At 36.3% G+C, this 17,581-nt stretch overlaps 1 protein-coding gene across 2 annotated transcripts in view; it reads right to left on the bottom strand.

Moving 5' to 3' along the window:
* Positions 1-3,054: 3,054 nt before the first annotated feature.
* KIF5B (kinesin family member 5B) overlaps positions 3,055-17,581 on the bottom strand; it is a 38,545-nt gene continuing 24,018 nt past the window's right edge. The window contains exons 15-26 of one of the 2 annotated variants that reach the window (XM_069778094.1): positions 16,089-16,232; positions 15,249-15,434; positions 14,273-14,390; positions 13,868-13,929; positions 13,653-13,762; positions 13,393-13,494; positions 11,268-11,328; positions 11,034-11,105; positions 10,753-10,857; positions 10,013-10,229; positions 8,034-8,166; positions 3,055-5,647 (exon numbers count right to left, since the gene is read on the bottom strand). In XM_069778094.1, coding sequence (XP_069634195.1) covers positions 5,641-5,647; positions 8,034-8,166; positions 10,013-10,229; positions 10,753-10,857; positions 11,034-11,105; positions 11,268-11,328; positions 13,393-13,494; positions 13,653-13,762; positions 13,868-13,929; positions 14,273-14,390; positions 15,249-15,434; positions 16,089-16,232 — 1,317 coding nt within the window. In that variant the 3' untranslated portion in view covers positions 3,055-5,640. Of the gene's footprint in view, positions 5,648-8,033; positions 8,167-10,012; positions 10,230-10,752; positions 10,858-11,033; positions 11,106-11,267; positions 11,329-13,392; positions 13,495-13,652; positions 13,763-13,867; positions 13,930-14,272; positions 14,391-15,248; positions 15,438-16,088; positions 16,233-17,581 lie in introns of both variants that reach the window. The other variant, XM_069778093.1, reaches the window with a different exon arrangement.

The following is a 17,581-nucleotide window of genomic DNA, read 5'->3' on the forward strand; positions in this document are numbered from 1 at the left end:
TATTAACACTTCCCTTGGTACCTTAGGTGAAGACACTGGACGGATTTAGCTCCATTCCACAATACCGGTATGCCTACCTTGTGGAGCACAACAGACCCTAGAGGGAGTATGCTACTGAAATGTACACCCGCAAGGCATCCAGGGTGCAGATATGCCACACCATCCTACGCAATGCCCCTTTCTTTCCCCTTTATAGTCATTAGCCTCTTATTTTCCTTTTCAAAGTAAATAGGCTAAATATGCTTTATTACAATAGTCATATTTGCAAGCATTTTTTTTCTTCTGCATTATATTTTTCTTCTTCAGGTAACTTTTCCCGTCACACTGGATAGCCTAGCTGACTGATACCCTCTGCACCTTCAACTTTCATAATGAAACACTAAAAGGAGTTAGCAGCTCAAATTACTCTCCCTGCCCAGTCCCACTTCACTTGTCTTTACCCCCCAGCAAGGATTGGTTAAACATAAAATGATGAACACTCCTGCAGGGAATTCAGGAAGATTCATCAGCTCAAAACTTCACAGGCAAAAATTCTGATGCACCCAACAGTCTTCAGTAATCAACTTCCAGATATGTTTTCTACGTCATTTAGAGAAGCTATATTATGTACTTAAGTGACTCGAGACAGTCTGCACATAGCACATTTTAAATACAGTAATGCATTTGACACTTCCTAAATTGGTGTTACAACTTCTTGGTACATTCAAGATGGAAGCCACCCCAAGCCAGCCAACAGAACAAACTTGTTCTGTCAATGAATTCCTTAGCAGTTTGTAGATTATCAGTGCATGTAACTGCAGTTTTTCCTTGTCAGAGACATAATATTCTTAATTTCAGAAGTCATTTCAGGCCATGCTATTGCTCGTAAGAAACTTCAGAGTGAAAAGAAATTTGCTTTCCTTTTTGAGCATCCTTTAGTCCTTGTGTACAATTAAAGGGGTTTGAGTTGGTCATCCCCTAGTAGAGACACAGGTCTATTCAAAAGCGAGCACCTCACTGGTGTGACTGAGACATCTTCCGTTAATAGGATACACTATGAAATATTTGATAGTATCAGATTAGCTCATTATTGAGCAGTTTTACAGATGCAATTTCTTCCTCCTGAGATCTTTTCTTCTACATAACTGTACTGGCAGACTTAAATCTAGACCTCTTTTATGCTTTTGTATATATATATATATTTATATATCAAAGCTCTACAAATTTAGCTAAATCTTTTTCTGAGAAAATTATCCAGAAGATGATTGCAGCCTTACATAACTAAATTGCTCCATAAAAAAACATCAGTTCAATAGCACTCAGAAAAAGTAGAATCAACTGTTACAGATTCCTGGGAAAGCAAAACAAGTCCTGAGAAAGAAAAAGAGAGGTCTACAAAAGTCTAGGTGGCACAGAAATGTTGGAAAGGGATTAATCCTTTTCAAACAAGAATGAGGAGTCACCAAATCAGCAGGAGCCAAGTTTAAAAAAAAAAAAAAAAAAGTTCATGAAGCAAACTCATGGGAATTCCTTTCCAACTGAAACCAAGACAAGTTTACATGGATTCCAGAGAAGACTGTCCAAGTATGTGGATAAAATGAGAACTTTGAGCATCACCATACAGACAACTGACACCACACTCAGGAAAGCCCCTGCGGTGATACGTCTAGAGAAGACTACTGAGAGGAATCATCATGTTTGACTGATTTTTCTGGGCAACCCATATATCTGGCACCTCTGGAGAAAGGCTTAGCTAGATGAGCTCTTGGTCTGAACCAAAGCAACTGTTTGTTCTGTCAGACTGGCAGAAGAGAAGATCTCCATTTCACTTCCCTCCTTCACTGGCTAACTGGGAGTACATAAAAGCACAAGCAGCTACAGCTCAAGCTGAAAATACAGTAGGCATCAGGTGCTACAGATGAACTAGCAGCTTTCAGAATTTGTCATCTGCAGGATGAACCACTGCAAGCAGGCACCCATTCTTCATGCGTTCCAAAACAGATAAATGCATTGTCATCTTAGAAAGTCTTTAAAATTGGATTTTTAAGATCCCCAGGAATCAAATCAGATGCACGTCATGTGCCCAAACCCTTGATCAGCTTCTACACTGCTTCACATAAAAGTTCCATTTTAAAGAACAAGTGTGGAATGCAAGTGCATCTATGATTCCTCGATTGCCAGTAGGCCTGAATTAAGGCAATCTCCTCTAGTTCTTAAATTTCCTTCTGCTCCTGGGAAGAAGAAAGTAAAGCTGACTCTAAGCTGACTCCAGCTTACTCTAGAATGCAATTTAAAAAAAGAAACACCTTGGTGAATAGAATGCAGCAATAATCTTACATATCTAACTCCCAATTACAGCTAAGAAATAACTACATGTAGGCATAACCTAAGGAGAAGAGGGTTGGGTTTGTTGGTGAGGGTTCTGGAGTTTGTTTTTCAGGTCTTTTTTTGAAAAGCAGCTGAATACTAAGGAATACTAATACTAGGAAATCTCTCCTTTAAGAGAAAGAATGCTGTGTCTACACCCTATGCCAAGGGAGAATTCTTTCAAGTGTGTCGCTGTGTCCAAGATAGATAGGGTAGAAGTTGATGTTTAAAAAAACAACAACCCAAAACGTACACAACCAAGAGAAACCATTAAAAATGGCTATTAAATTGGTATATTTATGAACTACATGGAGTATATGCCTTTGGGAGAGGTCAAAGTAATTCAAGATTGAAGGGGTTCAAATTCTGATATACTGTGGCTGTAATCAATTTCTGTACATTTCCACAGGCAGCAATTGTTGGAGTTGGTGGTTTTGTTTTTTTTTTTTTTTTTGTTCTTTTGTTTGGTTTGGGGCTTTTTTGTTTGTGTATTTTTTCTAACATGAACAGTCTTTTGAAGACTAAGACTTAAATATTCATATTTGTGAGAAAGCTTACTTGTATTAACAAACACTGGAACAAGAAGTTACAAGACATCAAGTGATCACTGTTTACATAAAGATAACTGGTCATGAAACCTATCAAGTGAAAAGTATTATCTGGACACAATGTAACAAACAGGTGAAGAGACTGAATAAATGCACAAAGTTCAAAGATTTTTCTTCTCTTTATTTAAACACAAATACATTTACAGCATGCAGGTAAGTTAAAACTATATGACGTCTTCCCCAAACCAATTGTTTTAATGCATCTTAAGTGTACTGAAGTTAAATCATATTCCACAGGTAGACTTGTCCTCATGTCAAATTTAGAGATACACACAGTAGTGAGTCAGCATTTAAGTTATGTAAATAATTTAGTTGTTCACCAGAAATAAATATTTCACCAAGTTCCTATCCTAAACCATCTTTTTAAAAAATATGATCTAGAGGAACATAAAAATAAGAACCATTCAAAGACTGCAAGTTGAAACAGCAGTGTTGAACATTCCCTGTATAGACTGAATATTTTAATTTACAAAAAACAGTAATTGTCCTGTCCAGCTGACCTATGACAGCCAAACCAGAAAACAAAAAAAGTTGTTTGGTTTTGGTTTTTTTTTTTTTCTTTTTTACATTTTAAGAGGCAGTTCTTGGTAAACTTCATAAAAGGTTTAAAATAAAAAAAAAAGTTTAAATATAAAAAGGTGATGTACACTGAGCTACAGGCTAGTTACTTTTTTTTTTTTTTTTTAAAACACAGCAATTTTCAGCACCAAACCCCATGATAATTACCTACAGGAATGAAACCCCCATTCACAGGCATGAGAAAAAAAATCCTGCTTCATTTGAATGTATTTTAAAGAAAGTGGTTTCTTTTTGTTTTTATGATTGCATACTAACAAATGAAGGTCTGAAAGCCTGTAGTTAACACTGAGAAAGATAACGGACAGTGCTGTTTCCATTATGAGAAATTTCATTCAAACTAGTTTGCCATTCATTTATTTTTCTTTCCTCAGTATGCTGTCTTTAATCATGCTCTAAAACAACTGCAAGTTTGGAGTGTTTGGCAGCCTTAATGAACAAAACAGTCTCAAAAGCTGAAAACTCCAAAATAGTGAGATTTCCGACTGATACACTCAACCTTTAAAAATCAAACTATTAAAAATTCAGACTACTGTAGTTATAGAAAAAAGTGGTTCAAGGTCTAAAATCTGACTACACTCCATCATAATATAAATATTTTGTCTATTTATAATATAAAAGTTGAAAGTGATTTGCTGTCTGAACAGTCATAGAGTCTCTACTGTTTCCACAATAACTGATGAATACCCAGCAAAAAATTCAAGCCAGCACATAAAGTGGTACCAAATGGGTCTGGAAAGTTCACTGAATTCTTTCAGTAATATTAAGTTCCTTCTTTCTCAAAGACCTGGTAACCAATTTCTATCCAGAAGGCAGCTGTTCTAAAAATTATAGTGGCTAAACCCTATGAATAAGTTAGGCAAATTATACTATAAAATTTTAAAACACAGTCAGCTCAGTGGAAGTATTAGAGCTCAAAAAACAAAACAAAACAAAAAAACCCATGTTTCATTTTGTTAGCCACTTTACAGGACTTTATTGCAAAGAGAAGAAAAATATTCAACAACTACTACTTTGGACATTTCATATACCTACTTACAAACGGATTACAAATACAATTCAGGGTAGCACTTTATTTATTTTATTATTTTTTTAAACAGTTGTCTAGGATTTCCCAATACATCAGTTTTAAAAAGTTGCATCCTTTATTAGTGTATCTGAATTCATTGGCCAGTTGCTGAAAAAAAATTTTTAATTGAAAGTTAAAATTTTAGCCAAAAAATTCCAGTACTGTATATGTAGTGGAATATCAAGTTAAATTTTAGATTGTGCTCATTTCACTATTATAAAATAGCAAAAGTGAACTGTCACAGATACAGACAAATGGATAGACAGGCTCATCAGAATGAAGCAGAATGTTTTCACTCCACCAGACTGTACTGTGTGTAGAATCAGGAACAGGACAGATGGGATAATCCATTGCCAAAGTCTTTTTTGTAAACTTATGTTTACTCTTATTACTGTACAATATTTAATTCTAAATTACCCGATAAACGGGCATTTAATCAGATAACAGTTAAACAGCCTTGTTCATATTGAACTCTTTAGTTCTGTGGTGTAGCAATCGCAGTGCCTTATGGCAGTTGTCGTAAGCACACTTCAGTATTCTTACACTGTACAAATAAATTTAGTTCCAATGCCCTATGTAGCATTCCAAAAGAAAACTGTAATCTAGAGTGCCGTTCTAATTCAGTGGGACATGTAGTGTTATGTGAAGTAATAAAAATGAAAGTATACTTAAACACTGTTGCACATTCCCTAAGACAATAAGATGTACACAAATTAAGCTAGAAAGTTTGAACTAAGATTTTCTCAACGTACATTCAGCTTGGCACAGTGCAGACTAAATTTAAGACATGAAAGACAAACTGTGTAATGAGCAGAGCTACACTTTAAGTAACATGTCGTTTTTCAAGACGCCAAAATTGCACTCTAGTTTTTTTTTTGGGAATCAGTTAGCAGAATTTGTAGAAGGGGGAAGAGCTGTACAGGCCAGGTATAATTTATACATTTTCAAAAAATAATCCTACAGTCCCCAAAGGGAAAGATTATTGTCATGGAATGACTCCCTCTACACGATATCGAATCCTCCTCATGTTGCATTTACTTTTCAGCAACTGTAAATGAGAAAAATAACAGAGTTACATACTTGTACCTCATAAGCCAAAAAAAGCCAAGTTATTTATATTTACAGTAGACCATATTCACTATTTACATAGCCTTTAAGAGCCCAATTCTTAGACCACTCAGATAAGTGCTAATAGAACATCTACTTTAGAATAACAAATTACACAACACAAAGCATTTAAGCAATGCTGTCTGTTACCAACAAATTTACAGCAAAATAAACTGACTGGGTATCCAATCTTGATTGCCTTAACAGAGTAAACATTACAAATACAAGCCAGTTATAACCCAGTTCCATTTCCCATGACCGTTGCTACTTTTCCAGGCCAGTGAGAACTGTCTGGATGCCACCTACCAGCTGCTGCAAAGTTTTGACTTTGCTATTTTGGGAAGATGAAATGGGAATGAAGAGATCATTTGGCATAAATTATCTTAAAGTTTGATTTGCATAGGGAAATAACAATTTACCATCTCTGTATTTCTTTAATGTTTCCAGAGTAATTTGTTAAAGTGGTCTCCAAATGTACAACAGTACATCATGTTCCTACTGTACCAGAAGTTCTCTAACCAGAAGTTGAGATGCTTAGTATATGTATTAATTCTCAAAAAAAGTATGACAGACACTAGTACAGAGAAGAATGATACTGGCTACCCAAGTATTCACAAGCCTAGAACAATTTCATATTTAATAGTAAAATAAAGTTCAAAAAAGTTTTGTTCCTTTACTTCCATACGGGAGAGGTTCTTCCAGAAACAAGATAGGAAAGTTGGAATAAATTATGACCAGTCTCCTGCCTTTAAGTGCTAAACTCTGCTTGGTTCTACAGCAATAGGTAACATGCTCACGTTAGAAGAATTATATGAAAGCTTTACAACTGCTTAAGGGATTCTGCAAGCATTTATGTAGGAGTTCTCGTTTGTTCAAAAGGTGTTCTAGCCAATACTTAGCAATTTTCCACTCCTTCATGATTTATCTACACACAGTCCAAAAGTCAAAGTGCTAAGGCTCCTATTTAAATTCCCCAGGACCAACAATGAAAGCTCTTCTCCAAAGCAAGATGCAAGCTCAAAATTTAGTTATTTACTGCTGATTATATCAACTATTCTAAGTACTTTTAAAGAAGTATGAGACTAAATAGGCTCATAGGTTAGAATTCTAGGCAACATCAGAGCATGTGCAAACTCACGCTAAAGTAGGCATCTAAAATAAACTGGGTCAATCATACCTTGAAATGTCTCTACAGTGGACACCTGAGCTAGATTGCCATTATAGTCAAAGTAGCTATCAGAAGTTTAATTTCACCACATCAACGTAATCAAGAATCTATGAATTGCCAGCTCCTTAGTCATTCAAGGTAAATGTTATTCAAGGTTAAAGTACTATCACTTCAACCTCTTATTTACTAAGAGACACTACTGAACAGAACCAGGTACATTAACTAGTACCACAGCCTGATTTTCTCTAAATTGGAGAGAAAGCTTTGAAAAGTCAGTCAGCTAATAAAAAGAAACAAATGGAAACAAGATTAACATAAACTGCTTCTCCCCTTCGGAAGAGAAGCACCCAGGATTCAAACACCACACAATCATTTTAGGAGTATTTTCAAACTGAAGATGCAGATAACCTTAACTAAGGGAATGCCTAGAAGACATTTATACAAACGTCAAAAGTCAAGATGATGACAGAGACCGCAGCAAAGCATTACTGTTAAGTGACCAACAGACCAACTATAATGCAGACATTGATTAAAAAGAGACATGATTCTGTGAGCAACCGAAGCATATTAAGTACCGGACTACATGTAATTACTTAGGAGATTAGAGACATTTTCAAATAAGTGCACGTATTAATTTCAATTACTGTATTTTAGCTAGGCTAACATTTTAAATTTACCAGATGAAGACATGAATTTTTCTGCTAAATACTTCCAAATTACTGACACATGAAGCAGTGTGCAAATGTAGTATCAACAGCAAATAAACAACATATGAGAATAGGGTCATTTTTTATTTCATTGCTGAATGTTTTCTGAAGAAAACCATATTTAAAGAGATAGTAGCAAGCCAAAAGAATTTAAACTGTCCACTCCTTTCCCTAACAGTAGCTGTGACTGGTAACTATCTCCAACTGACTGTTTTCATGTTTTGTTCTACTCCAGCAGAACAACTCCAGAACTACCATTTTACAACAAATGCCAGTTTTATAACAAAAGCAGGAGCATTAGTCAGATGTATATGCATACTGTTCCTCTAACTATACAATTCTGTAAAAAAAGAAGTTAACTGATTATTCAAGTGATTTTATGCCACAGAATGAACTGTAATACAAAGTGGTTTAATCACACATTTAAAAAAAATCCTACAAGACCAACTTACACTTTGTCTTGCCGTCCTCCACCTCCACGCAGCGCAACTGGCTGGCTGTTTTGAGTGAACGCACCTCCACCACGAATTGCACTTGGATGAGTTGGAGAAGCTGCTGGATGTTGGCCAGGACGGATAGGCTTAGCTGCATGAAAAGAAACATGACTTACAAATACATACATCACAATTTTACCTTTTATTATTCAAATTTACTAATGCTTTATTTTAAAGTATCCCAAATGTAATAATCAAAATTTAATGCACTTTGAATAAGAAAACAAGTTTAAGAGATGGTATTCTGAGAACCTAACAGATTAGTGCCAACTACAACAAGCCCTGAAAAATAGACAAGGTTTTGCTTTTATTGTCCCTACTAGAATTAAAGCTAGCAGAGCTTTTGATAATGATTAACTTCACATGTATTATCCGCCCCACCTAATGCATTTCCCTGTGAGAGTCCCATTTCTTGGCAATAAGAACTCAAATAAGACACATCGCTAGACAAAGTTTCATGAGGGTTCTGTTCCTGTAAGGAATAATTATACCCTGCTGTATTTCCCACATCTACTTGATTGATAAGCCACCAGTTACTCTGCTCTGCAAGTGATTCTGCATACTGATTACTCCACAGATAACACTGCTTCATCAACTTCTTACCACCATATAGAAATAAAACTTGCTCTATTACTGAATTAAAAACAGTAGTTTTGACAGGTCATTCACAAGCTGCATACGCTTCGATAAACAAACTATATTTTCAATCAGTTTTGTACTAGCTCTTAACAGGACATGCACAACTATGACTTTACAAAGTTCTGTAACATTAAACAGAAGCATTTAAAGTTTCAGGAGGTAAGAGTGGATAAAAAGTACCTACAGGTAGCAAATGCATCAGAGAAACACTTCTCAATTTCTGCCTTACAGGAAGCTGATCTCCAGCAAGACATGACTAGTTCGTCTAGACATTTAAGTACAAGAGGCTTTATAGCTGTGGCAAGCTCACTAGAGAATTTTTTTGTCATCTTGGAGATCACTTGAGAGAAATGTAAGACAGGAAAGCACCTGTCTTCAAGCTGCCACTTGAAGTGACCAAGAAAAAAAAATTATAACTTTATTCTGCAACAGCTCTTTGCAGACCTACAGAATATGAGCAAAGTTTAACTGCAATGCTCATTTCAGTTGCATTATCATTTAAGATAAGCGTATTGATTACTGAAGTCCTGACACAGGACAACAAAAAGGCTGGAACATAGTTACTTCTACAACAATAATGTAATAGGCACAGTTAAGTCCTCCACAGGTCACACACCCTCTTGGCCCTCAGCACTTGACAGCATAATGGCAGGGGGAGGACCAAGGGAATATGACTGCCTTCCCACTACATAATAAGAAAGACTACTAGTTACTACAGATTTGTTTTTGCCATTCTTTTGCCCCAGCTAGGGCTACGGAGTGCTATATGTTTTGGAACAAAGAAGCAAAAAGGTAATTAGGGATCTTGGGATGTTAGTTGTGCATTTCTGTCTGCCCCTCTCCCTGACAAGATCAAAAGACAAGAAGACGATTTGTTGTTGCTTAAGGTGATGGCTTAATCTCTCTCCTTGCTTTGGAATACCTACTTAGCCTTAGAAATTGGAATGGAATTGGAATGATGTTACAGACTTAAGACTCACATTCACTGTATTGTTTTGTTCTAGGAAATGGCACACACATTCAGGCTAGAATTATAGGTCAGTAAGCCTTTCCCAGCACGTACAAAAATCCAGCTACCAGGAAGAGGCCCATTTCAAATAAATAAAAAACTCCAAACAATCATACATCACCACCCACCCACACTTACAGTCTATTAACCAAAATATAACTCATGGTAGAAAATGCATCATGTTCACACATGCAGTACCAACTAAGGTTGAAAGATGCATACTTGCACAAAGATCAAAAAAAATCAGGAGACAGATGAAGCTTTAGGGGGCAAGGGATTCTTTACTAACCAATTTGTGCAGAATGTCCTCTTCTGGCCATATTCTTGGATCTTACAGCTTCCTTTATACGATCTACTTCTTGCTGATACCGTTTGCGATCACGAGAAGCATTCTCTTTGGCTTCCTTCAGTGCAGACTCCAAAGCTTTAACTCTTTCAGCTGTAGCTCTAAGTCGCTTCTCGAGTTTAGGAAGTTCACAGCGAAGATCTGCATTATCACGTACCAGCTACAAAACCAGAATTTATTATTTTCTTGGTATCTCTTTTTATAGGGAGAGCCAACCAAACACCCTCCTGCCCCTAAACAGGCAAAGCAGTAGGGCTACTATATTATCTTTGCTTAAGCTTTTAGTAAATCTAATAGTTCATCAGTAAGATGGTCATCTGAAAATCAGTTACTGTGGAAGAACGTGCCACCCAACATAGTCACTTAAAGTCTACATTCTTCTTCAGTCAGAGACAGGCAAGAATCCCCTAGACTGATACACTAACTCTAAACACTAACTTGGATCTTCTTCAGTTTAAATGCAGCTATTTTGCTACATACTCACATGTACTTAAAATAGCTATGAATTTACATTACAGGAAAACTTTAGTCTATTGTTTTATATCAAGAGACACACTCAAGATGTAGAAGTATTTAATTATGAAGCAGTTACTTTATGACCAATATGCATGCAGTCACTCCTATAATAATGCACCTTAAGTAGTTTGTTTTTAATTAAAACTTGAAATTAAGCCTCATTGTACCTGCTTGTGAACCTTTGTAAGCTGTTCGAGATTATTCTCAAGGAAGGAAATTTTCTGTTTTTGTGCAGCACTGCCTCCTGTATCATCCGAGTCAATCTCGGCACTCTGCAGTAACAAAGGCATGGGGAGGGAGAGAGGAGGCTGAGTACAAATCTGAACTTGCATATTAAGATCAAGCCAGAAAAATTACACCACATAAAGACCAATTCCTCATTTAGTTCTAAACTAAAATTTATGTAGCATTCTCAGAAACACCAAGTTTCACTAAAGCACCACGTTACCTTTTTCACTCTAGTAGCCAGATCTTGAACAAACAGTTTCCGAAGATTGTGAAGAGTCTGAAGTTCTTTTGCCTACAGTTAAGGACAAGAAATTAAACAAACAAACAAACCCCACCAACAAACCAAAACAACCCCCCTCAAAAAAACCCAAAAGCCGACACACAACTCTGAAAGAAAAAAAACACCCCAAACATGCAAGTATTGGCATTTGCTTTGGAATATAGTCTATCTTACCACAGTCTCTTCCAAGCCCTTTAAATCTTGCCTTGCTTGTTCCCGTCTGTCCTGCATAACCCTAAAAGAGAGTAAATTTGTCCTGAAACATCTGAGCAAAATTGGAAATTTTAATGTTTTAGAAGACTAGATTGATAAACACTATATGGTACAAATGAAAAATGTCTTTCAGTTGAAGTCCTCAATTAAGGATGCAACCGACAGATGACACCACACTCAGAAATCCGTTTGGGAAGGGGGTGTGGAAGTGGGGGATTTGCAGAAAGAAAAAAAAGAAGTACTTTTAATATTGAAGGAATACAAACAAGTACATTCAGATGCATAATGTTAAGTTTCTAGAATATGTAAAAAAGGACTCTGAGTCAGGTTCAGGATGAATACTTGGGAAGATCTTATCCTACAAATGTTCTTAGCTCTGACCAGCTGAGGTAAGTATCACATGACAGATTAAGGATTTTTTTTTCTTTGTTTTGTTCTACCACCTCACCCCCAACACATTTGCCAAAGCTAGCATCATAAACAACAATCTCAGTTTACAGGAATATAACCTAATGATTATCACTTTACAGAGCTTCTGTCTTCCTATTTAATGCGAGCACTTTTACTGCACTGCTAACATTCTCTCTCAGAATTATAAGGCAGCACAATTGCTAAGATGACAGGATACAGGAAAGGAATGCGGACTTTTCTTTTTACGACTCAAGATTGGAATAGGAAGGCCAGGGACTACATGAAAATGAAGCGTTCCTATTAAGTAGCCAAAAAGCTTCTTTTCTTCTTGAAATTTCTCCTCACTTGGCCAGTTCCACTACTAGCTCACAGTTAAATGATTAAACATTTGAGGTAATAAAATATTCTAAAGAATATCTCAGCATCCTATCCATTTCCCAGACCTCACTGGAAAAGTAGTTCCAGGCATCTTACACAACTAAGAAAGAATAAAATGTGAATAATCTGCATTATTTCTGGCCTGTCATTCACCATGCACATTTATGACATACAATAGAAAATAAATAGATTCAAAGACTGGGGGAGGACATAGAATACCAAACTAATTTTTAATGTTTCTTTGCAAGTCTTTTGAAGAGGAAAGTTTCTAATATAGCAAGCACCTTTAAGGGAGCAATGTTATATATAGTTTAGCTGGCAAACTGAAATAAGAAGCAATAATGTAGTATGCATATCAAATCTTACAAGACAAGAAAACCTATTGTAACTAATGTAACTTTTGTAATCATTGTGGCATATAAATAAATCAGAGTAAGATGCATTCACAAGACCAGAGTACTGTTAAAATTTTAGTCAGTTAAACCAACATTGTATTTCACAGTAAGGCTAAAAGAAAAAAGAGATAAAAGAAAAAAGTAAGCATTACTTATTGGTTACCAGTACAGACCAGTTAGTTCCCTCTGATTATTTAAAATTCTACGATAAAAACCTGAAAGCCACTGTGTGCTTTTAAACGTGGCCAAAAAGTATGCACTTTTCAAAAAGTTTTAAGTATAATGTATTTTTAACTTCTGTAAAGACAAATTCATATACACCAGAAAGGGGTCGCTACTGATACTCTAGAAACACTTCCAGGAGATTATGGTCAGATTTCTAGAAGTTGAGAACTGTTTTTCATCTTGACCATTGTATACTTACCTGCAAGCAGAATTCAATTCTAATTTTTGCAATACCTTTTCAGTCTCTAATTCACTAATACACTGTATTTAATCACTCCAAGTATGTAGCTGTTTAATCTCAAGAACAAGCTAGTTAGAACCACCTAACTAGTTAAATCACACAAGAACAAAAAAAAAAAAAAAAGGAACTGTTTACAAGTCTCTTCCAGTCTTAGAGCGTGCAATACTTAGCTGCAAATTGAAAAGTTCATTACTCCAACCCATAGCATATTAACAAAGAAAAAGTTGTGTCCTTCCTACCTTTCATCATTTTACTTCCAATTTTAAATATTAAGGCAGTGCAAAGGTTTTAAAAAAGTTGAATTCAAGAAGGCTCTGGAGCTTCTCTCTTTAATAGGCATATCATACAGTGAGAGCCACTTCATCATATTAGGTCGCTAGTTTTTAAAATATAAGTGTTCCCACACACATTTGTTTTATGCACCATTATCACTTACGTAAGTTCATGCAGTTTTCTACTTTTTTCCTGATCAGTCGCTTTCAACTTCTCATGCTCAACTCTAAGACGTTCCTGTTCAAGCATCATCTTCTGGTTTTGGCTGAACACAGAAAGTAAATATTATATCAACTGAACCTGTCAGACAGGACATTCAGTAAAGCAACACCAAGTTAGAAAGACATTTACCACCATACTGTGCTTCCGTACTCACACAGTCCAGAGACATTTGGCACTACTAAAATAATGACAATTACTTACTCTTGAAGTTCAGTGATAAGTTTCTCCTTTGCATCAACTTCATCTCTTAGGCTACTGATTTGTTTCTGATGCGTCTCACGATGGCTCTGAATTTGCTGTTCCACAGCTTGCTATTAGAAAAAACAGTATGTCTTATATGCTTTAAGAAGTTACCATATTTCACTTTGGTTTTTTTTAAAAAAACAAAACAAAACAAAACAATGAAATTAACTTACCTTGACTTCATTTGCAGTTTGAACCTTATTTAAGTGCTCTTTCTCCATCTCGTGGACTTTTTCTAGTAGGGATAGAGGAGGGAAAACACATTTCAGCCAGGTAACTAGGTGATCACAGGGAAGATGGAGTTAATTCCCCCTTCCCTTCCCAACACCTTAAAATTTGGAAAAAATCCCCTCGCACCACAAAGATCAATTAAATCAGTAACATCTTTAATCCTATCCATAGCAGTTCTTTCAAATAGCAAGCATGCTTTGCTGTTGATTAATTCTACATGTTCAGTAGCAAAAAGCCATTCTATAGCTCTGCCCTTCAATCTAAACAGAACAGAACAATTCCATATTTATCACTATATACTTAAAATGGTGATGGTGGTGGGTGGCATGTAGGGAGGCAATTCCTACCCTGTGCTCGGAGTTGAACTAATTCTTCATTAAGGGAATCCACAGACTCTTCCAGTTGTCTCTTTTTCTGTTCCACATTCTGAAGGTATTCAGTCAATGACTTGATCTTGGCTTCATGCTTGTAGAATGGAAAGATTAATTTACTTTGGAACTAGGCATCACAGAATTATATCTGCATAAACAGTTTATACTTATTTTTAAACAAGTAACCTGATCTCAAAACAAAAATGGTGCCAGCTAAACTCTAAGAAGAATATGACTACTCAAGTAGATCTGTAACGTAGCCTCTAAGACAATGTCTTTATTCTGGATTGGAATGAAATACATTTTTGGCTGGGAAAAGAGATGTTTTGAATGTTAAATACTATCAGAGGTAAGAGAGGCCTGCTGTATTTAGAAGACTGCACAGAAATATGCATCTCCTGATTTAAAATAAGATGACCATCTGTATGTAAAACAAAATATAGAAAAATTAAATTGCATATGTAGGTCACAATTTTCAGAAGTGTTAGAAGAAACATTACTGATCTTTTCTAACAATCCCATTAAAATGGCCTTTCTCACATTATAAGTAAATTTAATCTGCTATTTATATATATCTGTCATTTTACTGTGCTATTGCTCTCTCCCACTTCCAACTTGCTCCATTAGTAGGCAGAGTGTTCACTGGCCACTCGTTCTGTAAGACTTCTATTTGTAAAGGATCCTGTGATGGAGAACATATGGACGCTAGTATTTACTACAAGTGCTACAAAAGCATTATCAGGCTACAGACATATTGCAGAAATTTTGACATCCTGTCACAATCACTCAGAAGCATCCAAACTGAAGAGAGTATTGAGGATACAGTCTTGTGGCTGTTTGCTCACAATATACTTTGTTAGGTATCAAAAAGAAATAGCAACTTTTTTTACCCCCCAGTAGGTTAATAAATTCAAAAGAACATGTAGGAAGTACACTGTAAAGAAACATTTACCTGTGAGATACGGAGCTGGCAGGCAGCCAACTCCTTTTCATTTTCTTCCATTTTCTTATTGCTTTCAGCTTGTGTGCCTTCTAACTGTTTGCAACGTTTTACCATTGTTTTTACTTCTGATTTCATTTTACTAATGTACAGTCTTGCAACTGTGAATTCTTCATCTATCATGCCAGTTCCCTCAGGCTGCTGAGAAGTGTGGAATGACACATTTAGAAAGCTCAGATAACGAAAACAGAATTAAAGATGAGATGGAGCATCTTAGTGCCCAGCACACATTCCCCGCCTCAACTGATAATCAGACCATTTAAACATCAAAATGTAACTTTTTTTTTTTTTTAGTTTTCTGATTGCTTTTTTAGAGGTTTGCACAAAGATAATGAGTCACTTGAAGAGGGAAATACAGTTTATACTAATACAGATTTCTAACACTGCTTACATTCTTGTCCTACAGTGATCTTCCAGATTTATCTTTTATTTCACTTCCTCATTCCATTTTTAATATAAGTATCATCCTGATTGCTTCTGTAGGTCAGCATTAGATTGCCAGGACGATGCTGTTGATTATGACCATTTCATATAGCAGTTTAACAGTACAAAAGAAAACACTACTTCCAAAAAAAAATCATACCTGCTCCTCCTTGTCTTTGCATAATCAAATTCTGTTTGGGACATGATTAAGTCACAGTATAAGCAATGGATAAGCTTATACCCATATTATTAATATACATGAGGCTTCCTATGGTGGTTATTTTTATCATACTAAGAAACCTGACCCCACCTATCCACAATGTATGCGTGTAATTCATGGTATTAAAAATTGCACTGACTAATCCTTACCTTGACATCATTATTTCCAACTGCAATTCCTATCTCTGCAAGATCTTTTAGTAAGGAGGCCATCATTTCTGTTGCTCGTTTCTTCTGATGGTTGGTCATTTCTTTAAGTTTCTGAAGCTCTGCATCTATACTGGCTAGAGTGACCTACAGTAAAAGAAGTTACACTATAATAAACAAAACACACTCTTATTTTTAGAACTAGTTTCATACTATTTATTTAAATACAGCAACATGTGGTTGCCTACTGAAATGTCCCATTTTTATGTCTAAAACCAGACTGGTATCAACCTATGTGAATACACCATACAGTAAAAATTTAGAAGTCCTAGAGTGACAGTGTTTCTTCTGAAAGAAACGTAAAGTACTGGGGACCGAGGCCTTCAGCTCACAAAATATAATCTTACAACTCTGCAACAAATTCACATCAACATTGTTAAACAGCATTCAAAGTTATATATGGTTAAATATTGCAGAGAGTTGCATTTATAGGAAAAAGGTACACAGACCGCAAGTCTAACACTTTTCAACATATTTTGGTGAAAGAAAATAATTTCAGCTTTCCCTGCAGAGCTCTTAACTCTTTCCTACTTGCAAATCAGAAAACAGCACCCAAGTTCTGAGAGTTCATAAACACTACACTTACTCTAGAGCAGTTTTTCAGCTTGTTTGAGCTGCTGTGGTTGTAATGGCTGCAGCTCAGCAGCTTGCATACTCAGAAATTGTCTGCTCTTTGTTCTCCAGTTTTAAAAAAAATGCCAGAAGTTTTACAGCAGGAAAGTTTCAGCCAGCTGATGCCAAAGGATGGTTGCTGCATGGGTTAGCTGTGACAGACTGTCCTGGTTTCGGCTGGGAGAGAGTTAATTTTCTTCCCAGTAGCCGATATAGTGCTGTGCTTTGGATTTAGGATGAGAATAATATTGGTAACACACTTATGTTTTAGTTGTTGCTAAGCAGTGTTTACACAGAGTCAAGGCCTTTTCAGCTTCTCACCCCACCCCACCGGCAAGGAGGATGGGGGTGCACAAGGAGTTGGGAGGGGACACAGCCAGGACAGCTGACCCCAACTAACCCAAGGGATATCCCAGACCATATGATATCATGTTCAGTATATAAACTAGGGGGAAAGCTAGCCAGGGGCCACTGCTGAGGAACTGGCCAGGCATTAGTCAGTCAGTGGTGAGCAATTGCATTGTGCATCACTTGTGTATTTTAATTCTTTTATTATTTTCCCTTCCTTTTCTGTCCTATTAAACTCTCTTTATCTCAACCCACTAATTTTACTCTTTTTTGCCAATTCTCTCCCCCATCCCACTGTGGGGAGGGAGGGAGCCAACAGCTGTATGGTGTTTAGCTGCTTGCTGGGTTAAACCACAACACAGACTGAGAACACTGAAATATCTTAATTTTACTATATGTCAGAACAGTTGTTGCTTTCTTGTGGATTGAGTTATGCATGACACTCAATGGACTTTAGTTATACTATCCAGAATCAC

The sequence above is a fragment of the Haliaeetus albicilla genome, chromosome 2, assembly GCF_947461875.1.
Source record: "Haliaeetus albicilla chromosome 2, bHalAlb1.1, whole genome shotgun sequence".
Classification (NCBI taxonomy): Eukaryota; Metazoa; Chordata; class Aves; order Accipitriformes; family Accipitridae; genus Haliaeetus; species Haliaeetus albicilla.